Below are 20,116 nucleotides of genomic sequence, written 5' to 3'. Positions count from 1 at the left end.
CAGCTCAAAGTTCATCCTACTTACTGTCATTTGTTCATTCCAAAAGGCAGGAATTGTTTTAGGCACCAAAGATATAACAAAGTTCCTGCTCTTGCAGAAAGGAGAGTACATTCTATTGGAGCAGAGAACATATAACATCAAGTAGCTCTTCAAGTGCTATGAAGAATACAAAAGCATGATTAAGATGGCAGACAAAAGGGGATTGTACAGGATGCTCAGGGCAGACTTTCTGATAAGATACTCTGTTTTTGCCCCACTGCTAACCAATTGTGTGGCCTGGGGCGAGATTGTTCACCTTGCTGAGGTTTCCTCAATCTGTAAGATTTGAAGATTCGGCATGATGGCCTAAGTAGCAGGGTTGGTAAATCTTAATTCCCTGTGCAAACGTGAAGGATTTCCGAGTCCCGTGCAGAAAAGAGAGAGAATCAGGATAGGAGCCCTGGGCTGAGACCCAAGTCCAGCTGGGAGCAATCTCCAACTGTACTGTAGAAAACGGCTTTGGTTACTGCAGAGGCTTCTAGGAGAGCCTGGGACCAAAGCTGAGAAAGAGGACTTCTTTGTGGGATGGGATTTTAGCAATATGGGCAGTCTCAGAGAGGGAAAGAAGGAGCAAAGCCCGCGCCCAGCCTTGCCCGTGTCTCCCAGGGTAACTCCAGGACTAGAGATCTAGCCAGACACCCGTAAAGTTTTATGTCACTAGTATAAGCCAATCACGTCTTGAAGCGCACCAATCGACGTATACTTACGGCGGAAATGGAGCCGCCCTGGCCAATGACAGAGGTCAAACGGCGGAAGTGCAGAAACGGTCTCTCCGGCAGATGGCAGGCCAGGTCCGGTCATAAATTGATTGGCAGGTGCTGTGACCAGAAAGTGAGCATCGTAGCGCGAGCGGGCGATCGGAGGAGCGCGGGCCCGAGCTCAGGGAGGGGTTGGAAGCATAGGTACAGGTCTCTAGAGAGCAGAAGAGGGAAAAGGCAGCTCCCTAGGAGACCGCTGCGGCAGGCGGAGTCCAGCAGGAGAGAGGGGGCGGAGTCCCAGGGGACGCCCGGAAGTAGGGGAGGCTGGGTGGGACAGGGCTTATGGAGAACGTGAGCTGGGCCTAGAGACGAGGCGGGGGTTGGGAGCCGCAAGGGGCTGGGTTTACGGGGTGGGCGTGACCATCGAGGTGGGGTGAGGGCAGGACCTGAAGGAACCCGGCAGAGCTGGAGAAGGGAAGGGTTTTGGGGCCTGGGCCTGGCCTGCGGGAGCTTCATCAAGTGAGGTTCCGAGGCGGCGGTGGCAGCAGCGCTATTAGTCTAGGCCCTGCCCCACGGTCTCATCCGTTCTCTTTCGTTCCTCTCTCTCCCCAGCTCTAAACCCCAGGCCCTGTCCCCCGAGCTCTGCCCTCGGATGTCCCACCGTCCAGAGCTTGCATGCGCCGCGGGGCGCCCCAGGACCAGGAGCTGGTGGGTCCGGGGGCTCCTGGGCGGGGGTCCCGGGTCGCCTCTCCTTCCTCGGGACCTGTCGTCCCGGTCCTCGTCTTTCCCCCGGATCTAGTATTCAGGGCGGACCAACGGAGCGGACCCAGGCAGCTGCTGACCCTCTATAACCCCACGGGAGCTGCGCTTCGCTTCCGAGGTGAAGGGATGGGCGCCTCATGCTTGAGATCTAGGGGCTGGCGGCAGGGCATTGGGGGCCTGTATGGGCTGAAGGAGTCAGGTGTCCAGCCTTGGCAGACTGAAAGAGTTATGTCCAGCCCTGGGGGTAGAAGGCAAGGGGCACTCTAGTGTCCCTTCATGGGAAAGCCTTCTGTAGGGTCTCTGAGACAATAGTAGGGCTTTTTGTACCTTTATCTCCCAGTTCTGTGCACAGCACCTGCCAAATACACAGTATTTGACTCAGAAGGATATGTGAAGCCTCAGTCCTGCATTGACATGTAAGTTAGAAGGGCGAGGAGGATGGGTCACTGCCACCTTTCTCTGAATAACTGTTCTGTGGTCTTAGGTCTCAGACCTGGACCTCTTCAACCTGTTTTCCCTACTCTCTGGCTGCGACCCTATGGGAAAGTTTCCTAGGAGGGTGGGGCCAGGATTCACTTGGATCACTGCCTCTCACTTCCTCTCAATGGGCCTCTTTTCTATCTTGGGACCAGTGTGATTCGCCACGTGGCTCCCATTCCCAGCCATTATGATGTCCAGGACCGCTTCCGCATTGAGCTGTCTGAGGAGGGAGCTGAGGGCCGAGTGGTGGGGCGCAAAGACATCACTTCGGTTCTGAGGGCCCCAGCATACCCCCTTGAACTTCAGGGACTGTCCGACCCAACACCCCACCCAGGGCCCTCTTCCTGGACAGCACCACCCACGGCCAGACACCTCCCGGAAAGTGAGTTGGAGGATGGGAATTCTTGAGTTCCATAGATGGAGGACCTGGAATTACCCTAGAGATGAACTTAGTTGGAGTTGAAGGGGTCTTCTGGTTCAGTCTTTTGCTGTTTGGTAGAAGCGTTCCTAGGAGTTGAGATTTTTTTATCAAGCTAGGGAAAAGCAGATTTTGCAATTTCCCTGGTTCCTGGCTTCTACTTAGGTGGAAAAGTTCTTCCTTAGCTCTAACTTCTGTACTTCCTATCATGTGCCAGCTCAGTTCAGTTCAATAAGAAACCTGTACTGAGCAATTAATGCTTGCTATACCAAGTTGTGTGCTAGGCCTGGGAGGTGGAGGTCCCTGCCTGACAGACAGGTACACAGAAGCCAGTAATCAGGCAGAGTGAAAAGAGAAAAGGAATGCTGAGAAACCAGAGAAGGGAGAGTTTCTTGCAGCTATGGGGACAGAGGCTCCAGGGAGGAGGGGGCACTTGCTATCTGCCTGTGGAGGGCAATAAAAAGTGGATACACCTTCCATCTTCAGCCTCGGCCCTGAAGGACCTTGGGTTGGGTAGGAATGGAGGCTGGAGCCTCTGATGAGCCTTGTTTCCCAGAATCCCACTCACAGCTGGCCACCAGCTCCTTCCTCCTCTTCTTGTTGACGGGCATAGTCTCGGTGGCCTTCCTGCTGCTCCCGCTCCAGGAGGAACTCGGCAGCCAGCTGCCCCAAATCCTGCACGTCTCCCTTGGTCAAAAGTTGGTGGCAGCCTACGTCTTGGGTGAGCACAGTAGTGGTGAGGGGATCCAGGCCCCAGAGACGGGGTAGGGAAGAGGCTTCCAGAGCCCCAGCGCTGCTCATATGATCTTGCTCTTTCTTTTCCCCTTCTCCAGGCCTTCTCACCATGGTCTTCCTCCGGACCTGACCTCCCTGCTCAACCTCCACCCCTCTCCTGGGGCAGGGATGTGGAAGTGAGACAGCCACTGTGATGCTCATACCTTGCCTCGGCTCCCACTCCCTCCCTTCTTCCTGCCCACTCCCCTTGTACCCCCGGCAAAAAATACCCAGGGATTTGTATTCATTTTCCAAGTTGAATAAAATAAATTTGTAAAATTAAACAGAAATATAGGAACATGCCCCTTTCTTCCTACTTTTTTCCCTCCAGTTCTTCCTATTCTCATTTCCAGGGGATCCAGGTGCCTGGGCCAGTGAAGAGTTCAGTGAGGATTTAGAAGAGCTGGATTCTAGTCCCAGGGCTGCATGAAAAAAAAACAACAACAACAACTGTGGTCTTGAGCAAGTCCTTTAATTTGCGCTTCAGTTTCTACCTCCTAAATGAGGGAATTGGGAAAGTTGATTCTTTTTTTTCTTACTCATCCCTCCACCACTCCTTTGGCAACTGTTCTCTGTATCTTCTGGGTCTGTTTCTGTTTGGTTTTTTTATTCGTTTGTTTTGCTTTTTAGATTTCACATATAAGTGAAATACATTATTTGTCTTTGACTTATTTCACTTAGCATAATGCCTTCTGTGTCCATCCATATTGTCACAAATGGCAAGATTTCATTTTTTTTTATGGCTGAATAATCTTCATGTGTGTGTGTGTGTTTTGATTAGAGACAAAAATCAGGAAGATAATGTTAAAACAGACTCAGTCTGTTATGCTGCTGGAAGGTTATCAGTTGTTCCAGCTTTACTTAGGGGCCTTGGGAGCTGCCCCAGTGCAGAAAGTCTTGTCCCTTCCACCCCAGAGCTGGCTCCAGTGGGATGTGATCTCGATGTATGCAGAGAATGGTTCTGCAGCCTGCATCAGGGAGTATGGGGAGGGCTCTCACTATGGCCCAGAGAACTCCTCACCAAATTACATGTGTATGAGTGATAACCATTCATATTGCACTGTCTGTGCCCAGGTCCCCAAAATGCATTTGAGGTATCACACACTAATGATCATGCTGGTATTTACTGTGAAAAAGTCGTGTTGCCAGTGAGATCAAGAAGACTTTCTGGGACACAGCTATAGGCATGGGAGGGGCTTAGGACAGACTTTTAAAGTAAATTTTTTTAGCAAACAATACTGAGATTGCAGCAGTTGCAGCAATGAGTACATATTAGTTCCCTGTGGCTGCTCTAACAATTTATCACAAACTTCATAGTTTAAAACAACATAAATTAATTCTAAAGTTCTGGGGGGTGAGAGATCTAAAATGAGTCTTGTGGGGATAAAATCAAGGTGTCAGCAGGGCTTCATTCCTTCTGGAGGCACCAGGGGAGGATGTTTCTTTGCCTTTTCTAGCTTCTAGAGGCCATCTGCATTTCTTGGCTTGTGGCCCCTTCCTCCATTTTTCAAGCTAAGAGTGGAAATAACAAACGAATGTTGTTTAAAAAAAAAGAAAAAGAAAGTAAAAGCCAGGATTTAGCATTGACAAATCTCTCTCTGACTCTGACCCTCTGTTTCTGTTGTCACATCTTTCTCTATCTCTGTTCTTTCTGCTTCCTTTTATAAGGACCATAGTGATTACATTGTCCTCCCTCCTCCAACCCAGGATAACTTCCCTGTGTTAGTTCGCTAGGGCTGCCATAGACTGGGTGGCTTAAACAACAGAAATTTATTTCTTCACAGTTCTGGAAGCTAGATGTTCCAGATTAAGCGTTTGACAGATTTGGTTTCTCCTGAAGCTTCTTCCCTTGGTTTGCAGACAATCACCTTCTTGCTGTGTCCTCCCACAGTGTTTCCTCTGTGTGTGAGCATCCCTGGTGTCTATGTGTCCAGTTTCCTCTTCTTATAAAGACACCTGTCAGATTGGATTAGGGCCCACTTTAATGGCCTCATTTTAACTCAATTACCTCCTTAAAGGCCCTGTTTCCAAATACAAACACATTCTGAGGCACTGGGAATTAGGGCTTCAACGTATAGATTTGGGGGACACACAGTTCAGCCCATAACACCCATCTCAAGATCCTCAATTTAATCATACCTGCAAAATCCTTCGTTGTGTAAGGTAACATTCATTCACAGTTTTTAGGGATTAGGATGTAGACCTGTTTGTCCAGACCATTATTCTGTCTACTACTGGGAGCAAATGGACAAGGTGAAGAGGGCTTAGAAGCCACTCTGGAAAACTTATTCTGGACTTGTGTCAGGTAAGCAAGTAGTTGAGAAGGGTTCTGACCCCGGTCAGTCTCCTGAGATCCCACCAAGTCAGGCTCAGAGGCTAAGGAGGGGGTAGTTTCATCCTAGAACCCCAGGGACTGGGACATCCCAAACCATAGACTAAGAGGCTTTCATGTCCCACAACCTGAGGAGCTGGGTAGGACCTCTCACTCCATACTGGGAATAAGAGAAGACAAAAGAACCTGAAGGCGGGCCCTGGGATTTCCGCAGCTGCCCTGAGAATGAGAAGCAGGGCTACAGCCTTCTGAGACCAAGATGAAATATAAAGTGGTACAAGCTATCTTTGTAATTCCTTACCCTTTGGCAGCTTCCAGCTCATGGGATAAAGATTGGCCAAAGGGCACCCTGGCAGGAGAGGTCCCAGACTGGCCTAACAGGTGTGTGACCCCTGCAGTCTCACAGGGCCCTAAGCTCAGAAGGGGGTCCTATGTTTGCGGTTAGGGGTTTGTGGTCACTGTCTAAAACTTCTTAAGAATTATATCTTTGAATTTATGTTTTGGAAATGCAGTCCGATGGAACAGTGGAGCATGTGCTGCGAGTCCTGCCTCCCTTGAATGGGTTATCCCCTGCCGGCATTCTGGTCCTATCCAGTGACAGCTGCCACCCTCCTTCCCCCGCAGGAATCTGGGTGCAGAAACAGGGAGGGTCCAGGTCTAGGTGCAGGTCTGGGTCAGGGTTGGATACATCTGTACCAAGTTGTGGGGCAGAACTCTGGGTGCCTATGGGGATCTGCCCCAGAGCATTTTCCTCTTAGGGACCTGGACATTAAATAGAAAATGAAAAACCACCATGACAGACTGAGCAACTGTAGAAGAAAAAAATCTTTGTTCTTGTTTTTTGAATAAAAGGTCCTGCATTTTCATTTTGCACCAGGCCTTAAAAATTATGTAGCTGTCCCTGGTCTCAGGAGAAGTTACAGAGCCAGCTCCCCACTCTATGGTGGATTTTGAAGGGTCCTCCTAATTTCCTTAGGCAATTTCCTTCCTTAGGTAATGAAACAGCTCAGTTTTCCCCATGGAGACAGCATTCTCAATTGCATCCTCTCTGGCCCCTTCTGCTCAACTTCTCCCTAGGTCTCAACTGAGGGATGGTTGGGTGGGATGTAGGTGAGGAAGTATATAAAGGTGGCTATAAACAACAGATGCCTAGGTGGTTTATTGAAGTCCAAATCCCAGCCCCTCCTACCACAGGCCACGTGTGGGCCATAAAGCTATGGTCCCAGGCATCTCTCTCACCAAGAGAGATGGTCAGGTCCCGGGATAGGAAACCTTCTGGGGTGGTCTCTAGCAGCTGCTGCTCTCTGATTAGCTGACAGTACACAGTCCATTATGGAAGGCACTGCTCACCTGCTTCTACACTGTAGGATCAGGGGTACGTAGATGTTTACAGTGGGCCCTAGGGAGAGCAGGTAAGGGCTAATTAGAAATCTGTCAGCAATAAGAGGTGGTACACATCACCCAGTAATCACTCAAGTGGAGAGAGCAGGAGCTGTCAGGCAAGAGCAGGGGCATATGACCCCCACCCCCACCCACAGGCCTCAGAAGTTGTTATCGATGTTCCAGACGTCCCCACTCAGTGCGTTGGCGGCCCCTTGCAGTGTCCAGGTGAGCAGGGCCAGCTGGCGTCGAAAGCGGCTCTCCTGGAAGCCAAGGCCGGGTGCCACCCCGGAGGAGGCAACCTCCAGAGCGCCAGAGCCACTGGAGCGCAGCAGCCGCACGTGGTCAAGCAGGGCACCCAGCGTGTGGTCTCCACAGCCCAGGAAGATGTGGCGGAATGGGGAGTCAGCCGGTGACACGTACTGGGATAGGAAGTAGAACTCCACCTGCGCAAAGCGGGAGATCAGGTCGGGGTTGGAGCTCTGCTTCAGAGCAAAGGCCTGAACAATTCTAAACTGAAGCTGGAATCTACTACGGGCTTAATAAATATGGTGAGCAGCTTCTTTCAGGCCCACCTCCCTTTGGCTACCCGATCAGGAAATGCCACTCTGTGACACCACCGGTAGCGAAGTAGGATGCACCTTCCCACTTGTTTTGGGTTGGATCCCTTTCTTTCCATCCCTTGAACCTCCGAGCCTGCATCTAGGTCTCCCCAGCCTTCCCTCTTTATCATTCATTTCCCTCTCCAAAGCCTCAAAGAACAGTATATCATCCTGTTGTTCCTTACTTTCCCATACCCCAGTCATTCTACCCCACTTTCACCAATGTCCACAGCTCAGAGTCAAAGGTCAAGGGGACAGCCTAGCCCTAATGAAGTACCTGACTCTCAATCCTTACCCTCTGACACAGATACTGTTTGTCTTTCCTGTGATGGCCTTGCTCTTAGCCCAGTTCTCCTCTCACTCTTCTGCCTGCCTTTCTGGTTCCTTCTGCTCTCACTTGTGTGCAGGCCCAAGGTTCAACTTCTACCTTCTGCTCTTCTTTTTATTTACAATCCACTGATTGTCAACCCTGGCTGAAAATTAGAATCACTAGAGAAAGGTTTTTAAATTACCATTGCTTGGACACCACCCAAGCAAAACCAGAACCTCTAGGGGTGCTCTCATACACTCATATCTTTTTAAAGCCTCTGTTATTCATTCAAAGAGCTCATCCATGCCCCTAACTTTAACTAGAACCTCGTGGGGATAGTTGCCAAATCTACTCAACAAATCATCCACTAGAATCCTGCCCTCCAGCCTTCTGGGCCTCCCCTGGGATAGGAGGCACCTGGGTACAGCCTCACACACACATGTTGGCACCAACTTCTTCCAAAACCTGACCCTCATACCCACATTTCCTCATGAGCACCACTGTCTTCCCCAGGTGCCATGCTCTTAACCTTGAAAGTAAGTATGAGTAGGGTGGGCACAGACTTTGTGGTCAGACTGCCTTGGTTTCTAATTTCAGCTCCATTGCTTACTGTGATCTTGGATGCATTACCTGCCCACCTGAGCCTCAGTTTCTGCGTATGATACTAGCAACCTCACAGGACTGGGGAGAGTTCTGTGAGAAAGTGAAATAAAGCCTTAGCACATGGTAGCCCTCAAGAAATGGCAGCTGCTATGATTATTCTCTCCCTCTTTTCTCAACACTCAGTCTGTCCATTTTCCTTCCAAATGTCTTATACCAGTATGGTCCCCTCACTCACAGGTGGCATATGCGCCATCTACCACCTTCACCCAGAGCTCAGTTATTATTAATTTCATTCTCTTTTCACACCATTTACATTCTGGCCAAATCCTTCCTAAAACTCCACTTTGCTGATATCACCTCCCGGCTCAAATTTCCTAATTTCCTTGATACCCAGATCCTAAAAATTCGTATTTCTTATCCTGGCATTCAAGGCTCACCATAGTTGGTCCCTAACTCTCTATTTGATGCTCCTCTCCCCTCAGCTTTTCCATAAGGCCTCTGTCCAGCTCTGCTGGTCCACACTTTGCTGACAAGGAGAGTCACTGCCCCATCCTTATTCTGGGGCTCTCCACCCTAAAATGTCCTCTTTCTTTGCACCAACTCAAGTTCTGTTTGTTGTTCAAAACCCATGTCCCAGTCTGAGGCAGGGGTTAGCAAATTTTCTGCAAAAAGCCAGATAGTAAACATTTTAGGCTTCTTAGGCCATACTATTTCTATTGCAACTACTCAACTTTGCTGCTGTAGCACAAAAGCAGCTTAGACAATATGAAAACCAATGAGCATGGCTGTGCTGCGATAAAACTTTATTTACAAAAACATAAGGCAGGCCAAATTTGGCCTACTGGCTGTAGTGTACTAACCCCTGGTCTACACAAAGTTCCCTGGGTCTGGCCCAGCCCTATGTTGCAGGTTCTGAAGTCCTGAGTCTTTTCCTCTCCAGCCTGAGTCTGAATCATTATCTTACAGCCAGAAGCCCTTATCCCTTGCGGGGGAACTTCAGATCTGTGAATGAGAATGAACCATGCTTGGTATCTCAGGTATCTCATTGGAGGGGACAAAGGGAAGGAGGGGGGGAAGAGAGATCTGGAATTGGGGGGAGGAAGAAGAGGATAATGGATAATGAGGAGAGAACAATGAGAGAGACCAGGAGAAAGAAAGAGCAAGAGGGATGAAAGAGCAAGAGGGACGGGTTTGTGAACAGAAGGAAGGAATGAGTGATGTGAAGGGAAATGGGCAGGGATCAAAGCAGGAAAAAAGAAAGAAGAAAGAACACGAACTTGCAAGGGGCAGACATGTTCTCCCAAAACTGTGGGTGCATACACTATAGGTTCCCTAGTCACCCCACACTCGCTGAGGGTGGTCCTGCTTTTAATTTGCTCTATAGACTTTTTCCCATGACAACAGTCCATACTCATCCATTTCTTGAGATCAAAGGATTACAGAGTCGAGTTCTTGGGGTGAGGAACGGGAAGGAAGCGGAGGGGAACGGGACATGGGGTACAGGCTGCAAAGTATTAAGGAGGAGGGACTGGTGAGGAAATAAGATCTAGTATAACTTTCATGTGACAGCTCTTCCAAGCAGCCTGTCCGGGTTTCACCCATCTCGTTACCAGAGGGAAGAGAGTTCTCCACGCTCTGAATTTCTTAAGCTTTTTGCACCTCACAGGCCATAGCTCTGTGCCTCTTGTCCTGTGGATCATCGTGGACATGCTTTTGCTCTCTAGAAGGGTGAGTAGGCAGTGTGTGTGTGTGTGCAGGGCGGGGGGAGGTTCCCAGCTCTGCCCGGCGTTGACTGGACGACTGTGGCCAAGGGACTGGCCCTCCTTGTCCATTACATCGCTTTGTGGGGCCTGCCTCAGTGGTTGCTCCAGCTTAGCCAGTCTGTGAGCACTGTGCATTCAGGACTTGGAACGCTCGCAGAACAAGTACGGACGGAAGGTGGTAAGAGAAGTCGGAACAAATGCAGAGGGGCCAGGCAGAGAGAGAGGAGGGGCGGAGCCTCACCCGCATGATGCGCACATTGTACATGCGCGTCAGTCTCTCATCGCTCTCCTCAGAGCTGTAGATCTCCTTCCGCAGCTTCTCCGCCGCCCGGATGTAGTCCCCCCGAGCCGAGTACACCCACTGGAGGGTCAGCCCACGGGCCTGAGGGCGGAGGCGCGGGCTGGGGCCGGCGTCAGGGGCCAGGACCCAGCCTAGAATGGAGGTCAAGGGGCTGGAGGACGGGGCTCAACCCCGGGCCTGGCAGGAATTGGGAGGTATAGGGGAACAGATGGGGGCATATTGAAGGGAGAGAGATCTGTGTGATTGGGGGGAGGCAAAACCCAAGAGTTTGGGAGGGGCTTACATGACTGGGGCAGGAGTAAAGTGGCAGGTTGCCAGAGGGAACCTAGACCCCAAGGAGGGTAGGGGGAAGAGGGATCAGACCCCCTGGCCCAGACAGCACTTTAAGGGTATATAGAACCCCCACCCCCAGAAGCCGTGAGCGGGGTTGTTATCTTGGACCTTGAGGTCCCCGGAGAACTCATTGAGGCTGCCGATGTGCCTGAGGACGACGTCTCCATAGCGGCCGAAGTCAAGGGGCAGGAGGTGATCGTGGCTAAGCCGGATGAGGAGCTGTCCTGCGAGCTGGGCCACAGCCAGAGCTACCGCAGGCAAGCGACCCCGCAGCATCTTGTGCAGGTTCTCATATGTGTCGTCTTTCGTGTGCAGGAACGGATACACCTGGCCATCCTGCCGGAACAGGGGGTGCTGGTGCAAGGTCATGGTGCAGACAGGCTGAGGGGCTGCTGCTCTGGGGTGGGGGGCAGGGAGTCTCACCTCCACGAAGGAGAACTCAACAGCAGGGACCCCCGCAAAGGCTGTGAAGGAATATGCACTGCTGTCCATGGGAAGCGGCCGGATCCTTGGGGTGGGGGAGGCAGGTTACAGTGCTTTGTGGGTTCGGGCTTCCCCCACATCATCCCAAGCTTTCCCCAGTCCCTGATTGTCTTAACGTACACTTCTGCATCCCAGCTGTGATTGTTGAATGCCACTTGCTCGTAAAGGGTCTGCCCACTGCGGTTAGGCGAGTCCACCTGGGGGCAGGATAGGAGGCATGGTCAAGCTCTGGCCACACACATCCCCAGCTTCCCTCCATACCTTGCTCCTGGCTGGACTCTTGCCTGCTTCAGTATGTTCTCAATGAGGCTGATTAGAAGGGGACTAGTCTTGGCATGGAACTTGTCATCCCCTGCAGAAAGGGACACCAGGCTCAGGGCTCCATTCCAAGGGCAGGGGTGTACCTGAGGAGGCCCCGGGTGGTGGCATTGCCCCTGCTCACCCAGCACAGCGTTGTCCAGGCTCACATAGACTACAGCTTTGAGGTGCAGCAGGCTAAGGTAGCCCTGTGGATGAGGGGTATGGAATATGAACCCCTCCCACACACTTCTCCCTACTGCCTGGCTGCATGCCCAGACCCCATATTACCTCTAGCCATTCCGTGGAGCCCACACTCCCAAAGTCACCTCCATCCCAGCTGATGAAGAGAAGACTTCTACGGGGCTGGAAGCCTGGGTACAGAAGAGGGAGGGAGGGGCTCAGCTGAAGGCCAAACAAAGACACCCCCCTCTTTGTCTTCTTCTGTCCTGGTCCCCTGGTGTCTCTCCTTCCCTTTCATCAAGTCCCCAACCAAGTCCATCGTACCTGGGTCTACCCTGACTCAACTCTAACAGAGATGGAAGTGGCTTCCATATGGAATCTCCTGCTTAATCCACACTCCAACCATGGACTGTTACTACTTTTATGTTTATATGAGGAAATGGAGATACAGTCACTTGCCCAGGCCCATGCAGCTAGGAGGTGAGTGGCCAGGTTTGGAGGCCAGGTCTGAATGGCCACCCTCACTGCTCCTAACTGCCTCTCTGCCCCATCCTGACTCAGGCCACAGCCTTGGCTGCCCGGCCTAGGCCCTGACCTTACCATTGCTCACCATGGAGGAAAAGGTCCGCACCAGCTCCAGCAGTATGGCAGTTCCCACGGCGGACTTGGCTGCTCCAGGGCCCCATGCATCCCTCTGGGCCCCAATGACAACATAGTGATCTGGAGGAAGGGATGTTTGGGGTCCACTTCTTATACTGGCAGTACCCAGAGGCCTCTCCCTCCACCCTGGGAGAGCAGGTGCTCACAGGGCCTCACCACTACTTCTCCAGAACCTCAAGCGGTCTCCATCTCTCAGCCTCTCACATCTCTGCAACTCCTGCTGTCCCTAAAGAGAGTGCCTCTCTCCTACCTTCGCCCATGCCAGTATGGCCTGCTCCTTCCGTAGAGTGCTTGAGGTTATTTTGGACTCCATTACCTCCCAGGTTGACCATGTCCTGCTTTTCACCAGGTCCTGACAGGTTTTCCCCTTTTGAATCTCTCTCTGCCCCTTCCCCACCCATACTCCTACCACTCGCATCTTCATCTGAGCCTCATCACAGGCTTCCCTGTGCCTCTTAGTGCTTATAGGTACCATACTCTTCTTCCCAAGCTACTCTCATGACCCTACTCTTCCGCTCAAGAACCCACTTTGATTCGTCACTGCTATCCACACCTAGTTATGCTTGAAAGGCTCATCTACCTGATCTGACCTCTTTTTCATGTTATAACATCACCCAACTTACGCTTGCTAACCTCCAGTGCTAGACAATTCTTTACTGCACAAAATGGCTCATTCTGTCTCTGGGCAGGTTGCACCTTGAGATCTCACTGCCGCACCCCCCATAGTCTCAGTTCAGCCCCAATTTGCCAGCCTTTTTCCCTGCTAGCCCCTACTCTACCCTCCACTTCAGCCAAAGATGCCTCCCTCCTCTGGGCACTACTCTGGCCCACTCTTCTAGGCCTCCTGCTCCAGCCTCATATCCCACAAGTTATGCAAGCAAACACACCTGGCTCGGAGCGGCCTTCAATGCAGCCAAAGATGTTGCTGATGGGAGTGGAGGCTTTGTGGTTGTTGACCCCTAGGCGCAGGCCCGGCCCAGGGCCCAGGCGATAAGGGGAGGCTGGGAGCCATCCCTGCCATTCTTGGGGTGCCACAGGACCTTCAAGCTTCCTAGAGAGAGGTGGGAAAGAAAGGGTTGGAAGTAGCAGAGGGGTCAGGCTACAGAAGAGCCCAAAGTCCCCTCTTCACTCTCTCCCTCCCACCCTCTGCCTATTGCTTTTTGCCTTGGACAGTTGTGCTGGCTGTGTCCTGCTCAAGGATGACCAGTAAAGGTGAGTGTGATATCTAGCAGCAGTTCCACTCATCAAACAGTGGGCCCTGGCAAGAGACTCTGCTCTCCCAGAAGAGCCATCTTTTCTAGTTCACCCAAAGGCACCATATGGACAAGCTGCGCCCTGCCTCCCCTTGCCTTGTCCTCTCCTGGTCCCCATACGCCCGCTCACCTCAGCAGGATGGAGGCAGTGTCGGCACTGATAGGCTGGGCTGGGATGCTTGGGAGGCCCGAGGACTGAACTGGAGGGAACTGGGTTTGATTGAAGGAAGGGAAACCAGGTGTGTAGGGGTCCCCAGTTCCCAGGTGCACCTGTGAGGAGAGGGGTACCCACTGAAACTGTGAACTGGACTCCCAGAAAGAGCATGCCAGCCTCATGTGGGTCAAGGAGATGCAGCCCAGGGACCCCAGGAAGGCACGACTAGCTCCCCCGACTCACATGTCCGTACACAGCTCGGTGGCTGGACAGGCCTGGTTTGTGTGGGTCCTGGGAGAAGTCTGCTGGGTCAGGATATATTAGCACTCCAAGGGCCCCAAATTCCTGGGCACTGGCCACCTGGGGAAAGGAGGAGCTAAAGGACTCTTTCTCCCAGAGAAAACTGATTTATAACAGCAAGAGAAACAAATAAAAGTGAAATGACATGGCCTTTGATCTGCAATTGTGGATCCACAGAGAGATGTGGGCAGTACCTGGCCCTCATCTTCCTGCTCTCCTGCAGTGCCTGGGCAGTCTTTCCCGCCAACGTTTTCTTATGACGCACTTGGTTCTTTCTTTTCTCCCTCTGACAGCCTTCTAGACGCTTCCCATTTGCCGCTATCCAGTCCAGGGGTTCCCCAGCCCGCACGCTGCCCGCTGCGCTTTATCCTTCCCCGTCAGGGACCCTCACCTTCTGGGCAAAGCTGATCACCCCCAAGCGCACCAGCAGGAGGCGCCCGGCCGTCTCCACGCCCCGGGCCCGCAGATGCTGCAAGTCCTCCCGCCGCCCGTAGTGGGCGTACACCAGCTTTCCCTGAGGATGGAGAAGATTGTCAGATGCGCTCACAGCTTCCCTCCTCCGCCAGGGAAAGGGGACGCGGCAAGAGGCGCTCACCGTGGCGTTGCCGGTGGCGCTGTAGGGACAGTAGACATCGGGGTCCTCCAGCGGCAGCTGCTCCCCAGGCTTTCCGGCCGCATCGACCCAACGCAGGGTATTGGGGTGAGCCCTGAGGAGTGGGGTTGGTGAGCGTCCCCCACCCAGCTCGCCCCCTCGTTCCCCACGTACTCACCGGTCTGGGAACTGCAGGCCCACATAATGCGTGTCGGTCCACACGTGGTCCAGCTTCTGGCGTAAGAGTGCAGCACGGACGTCCTGAGTCAGGGCGGCCATCCCGGCAGAGCCGGCCACCCTTTCTCGAAGGCTGGTTTGCCTGAACGGGGAGAGGTGGGATTGGGGAGCAGGAGGGGAGAGGGGCCGCGACTTCTGGGCGCCTAGAGGAGAGGGAGGGAGGGGGGAAGGATGCCAGAGACGTGGGTCGCCCTGGGCTCCAGGTGGTGAGGAGCTTCTAAGCCTGTTCCTGACCCCACCATCACCACTCAACTCCTCACCACCAGGACTGTGACTTAAGCATCTCCAGGCCCTCCTTCTGCTTAAAACCTTAGCTTCCAATAGCTAGGGGTCCTGTCCACCATCCCTTAGGTTCTTCCTAGTTCAGGCCAAACTCACCAGTCTACCTACTGCCACCTTCATACATATGCACACTGGCCTGTGCTTTGTCCCAGGCACAAAAAACAAAAACAAAAAACAAACAAACAAACAAACAAACAAAAAACCTTTTTCTTTGAAAGGGCTAACTAGGCAGAGGCAAGACCCTCTATCTCCCCCATCCTCCACCTGGGCCTCATGGAGACACCTTACACCAAGGTTCCAGTGGAATTGTTGGAAACCACCCTGTCTTCTTCCATAGCCACTACCTAACTAGTGGGCCTGTTGTCACTTCACTCTCCCTTTTTGTCCATATCACCTCTGCCGCAGCCGCCACCCCCTCCCCCCATGGCCTCCCTGTTAACCTGCTCCACCTGTGCCCCCTCCATGGCAAACAAACTCCTCCCTCCTCAGCATCATTAGTGAATACACCTCCCACCCTTTGCCTTGGTGAAACTCTGCTCTCCCTTGAGAAGCTAGGTCTCCTGTGGGATTCCAAAGGTGGCTCAGGCTCACATACCACCTGGACTTAGAGTGGAGGCATGCTTCTGGCTCCATTCTTCACACTTCTGACCATTTTCCTATAGTAAAACTCTTTCCTTTGAAGCCTATGCCATCCTGCTCTCACGTCTTCTGTCCCTCCTCACTGCTGTTATCTTCGAGCCATTTGGGCACTTGTCCACTTTCATTGACGACTGTGGCATCTGGCTTATCATTTTTCTTTCCACACCATGGTCCACTAAGCTTCTGCACTGCTTCAAAATCCATATGCATGTGCGCTTTAGTCCCAGCCCCCATCGTCTCTACTCTCATGAGGACTACTGCAATACATGGTCCTAGTGGCTTTCTTAGTATCATTTCTGCTCCTGCCCCAACCAGTCCCCATCCAGGAGCTCGACCATCTGTTTGAAACTGCATCTATCACTGCTTTCATAAAATAGGGGACATACACCGGATCCTGCACAATAGTAAAGAACAATAAACTAGATATATACACTGCAATATAGATCGACCTTGAAAATATTGTTAGGTTAAAAAAAAAAGGTATCAAAATTAAAAGCACACACTAAAGATGGCTATATCTGAATTGTAAGTCTTGGAGTGATTTTTCTTTTTCTTTTACTTATTTGTATTTTTTCATGTTGCTTAAATTTTAAAATAATGAATGTATAGCATTTTATACAAACATGTTATTTAAAAATCTACGTATGCACTAAGACATGACATAAATCACAAAGCCACAGGTGTATTTGAAGGCACACATCAGAAACATTTGAGATCTTGCTTCCTGGCAATTGTCATCAGTTTTGGCTCAAATAAACTGTTATAATTTTTTTTTTAAAGGCACACATCAAACACATTAGATGAGGTGCTTATGGGGAAGGGGAGTGGGGAGGAGTGCTCAAGGATGGGGAAGGAAAACTAGACAGGAAAGCCCTTTCACTTTCATTGACTAGTGAAACTATACTGTGGTCTCAGGAGTATGATCAATTCCATTCTTTTGCACCCAACCTTAAAAAAAAATCCCTCCCCCCGCACATCTGATCGCGATACTCTATTATTTGAAACATTTCAGTTCTCACTCTTTCCTCTTAGAATAAAATCCAAAGCAGTTCATATAGCCAGTAAGGCCCCTTTTGCCTGAGCCATATCTACCTCAACAGCCACATGAACTTTCTTTCACTTCCTCCAACAGGCCACCATCTTCCTGCTTCAGACTCTTTGCACATGCTGTTCTCTGGTGTGAAATGCTTTCACCTTCTCTTTGCCTGGTAACCAACTCACCCCTCAGGTCTCAACTTGTCACTTCCTTAAGGAAAACTTCCCAGTTCTAAATCAGGTTCCCTGGGTTACAATCATTCCTCACATCCTTTACTTTTCTTTCAAAGCCATGATCCTAGTAATATTCAGTCATGAATGTGAATATTACTTTAGTATTGATTTCCTCCAAAAGACTATCAGCTCCATGAAGGCAAGGTCCAGACAGTTTTATTCTCTCCTATATCACCACCAGATACTTAACCCAGCACCCGCCACATAGTAAGTGCTCAAAAATATTTGTTGCATAAATGAATGACCTCATCAATGTCACTTTCAGTCCAGCCACCCACTTTCGTGTCCTCACCCTGGATCTTGTCATTACCCAGAACTCCATCTCTGGAATAATTTATTCATTGAGGATTTACTGAACATTTACTAAGTGCTGGGCACTGTGGTAGGCTCCAGAAACTCCAAGATAAATAGTACACGGTTTATCAGATAAATCTTAAAAGCTCCAGAATCCCACTGACTAGAGCTTTTCAGGTTCCAGTTTACTCCCTTACCCTCATAAAACCTGCTCTTCAACTGCATTGAGCATTCCAGACTGTCCAATATCTCCAAGCCTATCATCAGCTTGGAGCTCCTGGTTTCTCTTCCTTCCCCAACCAACCTAGAGTCGCTTCATTGCTCGCTACCCTCTTGCCTCCCCGCCTTTTGATGGTATCCACAGCACCACATCACCTCTAGACCTTTCAAACCATCTACCTACTCAGCCTGTACCCAGACTTCCAAGTGTTGCTCAAGAAAATAAAAAAGCCCTGCATTTCGTTGATATCACAGATTTAAGGTCTTTCAGCAAGGCAGATCCAGCAGTATCAAAAGAGTAATAATATGCCTTGATCAAATTTAGAGGTGATCTCATGAAGAAAAGAAAATCTATTAATACAACTTAGTACATAAAAATGAAAAAAAAAAAGAACAATTAAGTAATCATCACAGTACATTCTGGGAAACTATTTGAAAAAAAAATCCATAATTGTTCCTTCTTTCCTGATCTTAAAGAAAAAAAAAAAAATCCCAGTAAGTTAAACGTAGAAGCAAATTTTCTTAATTCACTTTTAAAAAGCTATCCAGAGTCTGCAGTGAAGTTCACATTCAATGACAAAGTATTATAAAAACATTTCTATAAAAGCCAGGAAATAGATAACGATATCTACTGTCACCATTTCCTAAATTCATGTCCTCTCCAATGCAATAAGAAATGAGAGAGCACACCCAGGTTTACCTGCCATGAATTAGAAAGATTTTTCTTGTTTTTTTGTACCTGTTGTAACTATTAAAAAAAGAAAAAGAATTGACAGAGAAATAAAAGATATCATCATTAGAAAAGAAGCTATGCGTCTTTCACTGTAGCTTAAATGATTTTGTACTTAGAAAACCCAAGAGAATCCAACAAAAAACTATTCCTGACCTAAAAGAGGGCTCTTGGTGGCATGATCTCTTCTGTGGACCTACCTGGCAGCTCCCTCCTAGTAGGGAAGGGTGACCTCATCAGGACAAAAGAAACACTGGCCTGCTTGTGCTGTGTTGCAGGCCCACACAGTCTGTGTCTGATTGGCTTCTCCACAAATGCACTTCCTTGATTGTTTTGCTGATTTCCTAAAACACCCTCTTTCAGAGCACTCCAGAGCTTTCTGCTGCCACAGGTCAAATTCAAGCTCCTTGGTGTGGCATTCAAGACTTTCAGGGTCTGTCTCACCTCATATCTGGACCCTAGGGTTCTCAGTCAGCTCCCAAATATCGCAAAAGTGCCACCCTCAGAGCCTGAGCCCTCTACAGGCTCATCTCAGGAACTTCCCACTCTCCTCTCAGCTCCAATGCCTGCCATCCTTCCCAGAACCATTGAACAGGGGCCAGGGAGGCAGGTGGAAGGACTCAGAAGGGGGACCCCAACACCAGGGTCCTGGGTGAGGAAGAAAAGAGGCAAAGTCTCAATGGATGAGGGTTTTTGAGGTCCAGGAAGGGGACAACGCAATCCTTACCTGATGGTGTCCTCTAGGTTCCCCTCTCCCAGGTGCCGCAGGAACATGGCCTGGAGGTCGCTCCAGTATAATGTGCCCTGGTGGGAGTCTGGGCCTGTCTCATAGTTGACATCCTCGCTGACCACCAGCACATCGTCCCCACATGCCTGGCAGGACCCTCGGAAGGCCACATAGCCCAGAAGGAAAGCTGGTGGGTGGCAAAATTGAGATTCTCCTTGTGCCCCCTCTGGACTTTAAAAATCTCCCCCAGCCCAATCCCTTCACTGTGGGTGCCAGATGACTCTCACCCCCAGTGAAGATCAGCAGGGCCATCAAGAATAGGTAGGGAGCGGCTCTTCGTCCAGCTGCTGTCCAGAGTCCAAGGGTTTGCTGCCCTGGTCTAGAGCCATGGGGCTCCGGGCCCCTCAGCTCCATGGGACAGAAGTGAGCTGGTGGCTTGGCCTCCTCCTCTCTGTCTTCCTCTTCCTCTTCCAGGCGCCCCTGCTGGGTGCCTTCCACACGCTTATATATGGTCTGAGAGGGTCGTGGGGACAACCTTTTCTGTGGGGGGTCACAGTGGGCATGAGGTTGGGGAATGAGGTGGGGAACAGGGAGGGATCTGGCCGTAATAGAGTCAGTGACTTAGGGATGCCAAATGAGCACAAGACAAGGGAGAAGGTCCTGAGAGGCGGTCTGGAGGGGAGAGACTGAGGTGGGAAAGGGAGGGGCCAGCCTTGGAGTTTAGGAGGGGGCTGAAGGGACCTGGAGAGGAGACCTAAGGTGTCCCCCTAACCCCACTTAGTCTTACCGCTCCCTGGAGTAGACTCCACAGCTGCTCCATGCTCGTGCCCCTTCTGAGTCCTGCAGGCTGTCCCCCACCCCCAGTGATAAACCGTTTGTGGGAGCCCCTTTAGGGCCCCTTATCAGCCCTGGCAGGCAGCCTGAGCTCAGATGTTCCTTGCACCCCCCCCCAAGGGTGGGGGCACAGCCCTGGCCTCAGCCCAGCCTTCCAGACATGGCCCC

At 50.9% G+C, this 20,116-nt stretch overlaps 2 protein-coding genes across 7 annotated transcripts; one reads left to right on the top strand and one right to left on the bottom strand.

Moving 5' to 3' along the window:
• Positions 1-782: 782 nt before the first annotated feature.
• MOSPD3 (motile sperm domain containing 3) lies at positions 783-3,461 on the top strand. Of its 6 annotated transcripts, none has more exons than XM_011371638.2 (6): positions 783-870; positions 1,350-1,617; positions 1,840-1,915; positions 2,132-2,361; positions 2,954-3,118; positions 3,231-3,461. In XM_011371638.2, the coding sequence occupies exons 2-6, from the start codon at positions 1,413-1,415 to the stop codon at positions 3,260-3,262; spliced, it is 708 nt and encodes a 235-aa protein (XP_011369940.1). In that variant the 5' UTR covers positions 783-870; positions 1,350-1,412; the 3' UTR covers positions 3,263-3,461. The 6 variants fall into 6 exon arrangements, with proteins under 6 accessions (XP_011369940.1, XP_011369942.1, XP_011369939.1 ...); XM_011371640.2 differs by having other exon boundaries at positions 791-854; XM_011371637.2 differs by having other exon boundaries at positions 854-941.
• A 3,583-nt stretch (positions 3,462-7,044) lies between these two features.
• On the bottom strand, positions 7,045-19,986 carry TFR2 (transferrin receptor 2). Its single transcript, XM_011371629.1, has 18 exons — positions 19,902-19,986; positions 19,402-19,654; positions 19,115-19,301; positions 14,896-15,036; positions 14,721-14,832; positions 14,517-14,639; positions 14,069-14,185; positions 13,802-13,941; positions 13,306-13,469; positions 12,359-12,478; positions 11,867-11,949; positions 11,721-11,784; positions 11,563-11,630; positions 11,399-11,475; positions 11,219-11,303; positions 10,904-11,131; positions 10,403-10,543; positions 7,045-7,329 (listed from the first exon to the last, which is right to left on the bottom strand). The coding sequence occupies exons 1-18, from the start codon at positions 19,932-19,934 to the stop codon at positions 7,045-7,047; spliced, it is 2,421 nt and encodes an 806-aa protein (XP_011369931.1). The 5' UTR covers positions 19,935-19,986.
• Between the last annotated feature and the right edge of the window lie 130 nt (positions 19,987-20,116).

The sequence above is a fragment of the Pteropus vampyrus genome, unplaced genomic scaffold, assembly GCF_000151845.1.
Source record: "Pteropus vampyrus isolate Shadow unplaced genomic scaffold, Pvam_2.0 Scaffold193, whole genome shotgun sequence".
NCBI classification, from domain to species: Eukaryota; Metazoa; Chordata; class Mammalia; order Chiroptera; family Pteropodidae; genus Pteropus; species Pteropus vampyrus.
The sequence above is the reverse complement of the archived record's forward strand: the minus strand, read 5'-3'. Positions and strand labels throughout refer to the sequence as shown.

Coding starts and splice junctions, on each gene's coding strand:
- MOSPD3 (XM_011371638.2), top strand. CDS start 1,413: ATGCGCCGCGGGGCGCCCCAGGACCAGGAGCTGGTGGGTCCGGGGGCT. Junction 1,618..1,839: donor AGCTGCGCTTCGCTTCCGAG/GTGAAGGGATGG, acceptor TTTATCTCCCAG/TTCTGTGCACAGCACCTGCC. Junction 2,362..2,953: donor GGCCAGACACCTCCCGGAAA/GTGAGTTGGAGG, acceptor CTTGTTTCCCAG/AATCCCACTCACAGCTGGCC.
- TFR2 (XM_011371629.1), bottom strand. CDS start 19,934: ATGGAGCAGCTGTGGAGTCTACTCCAGGGAGCG. Junction 14,186..14,516: donor TGATCAGCTTTGCCCAGAAG/GTGAGGGTCCCT, acceptor TCCTTTCCCCAG/GTGGCCAGTGCCCAGGAATT. Junction 10,544..10,903: donor AGTTCTCCGGGGACCTCAAG/GTCCAAGATAAC, acceptor CTCCGCCCTCAG/GCCCGTGGGCTGACCCTCCA.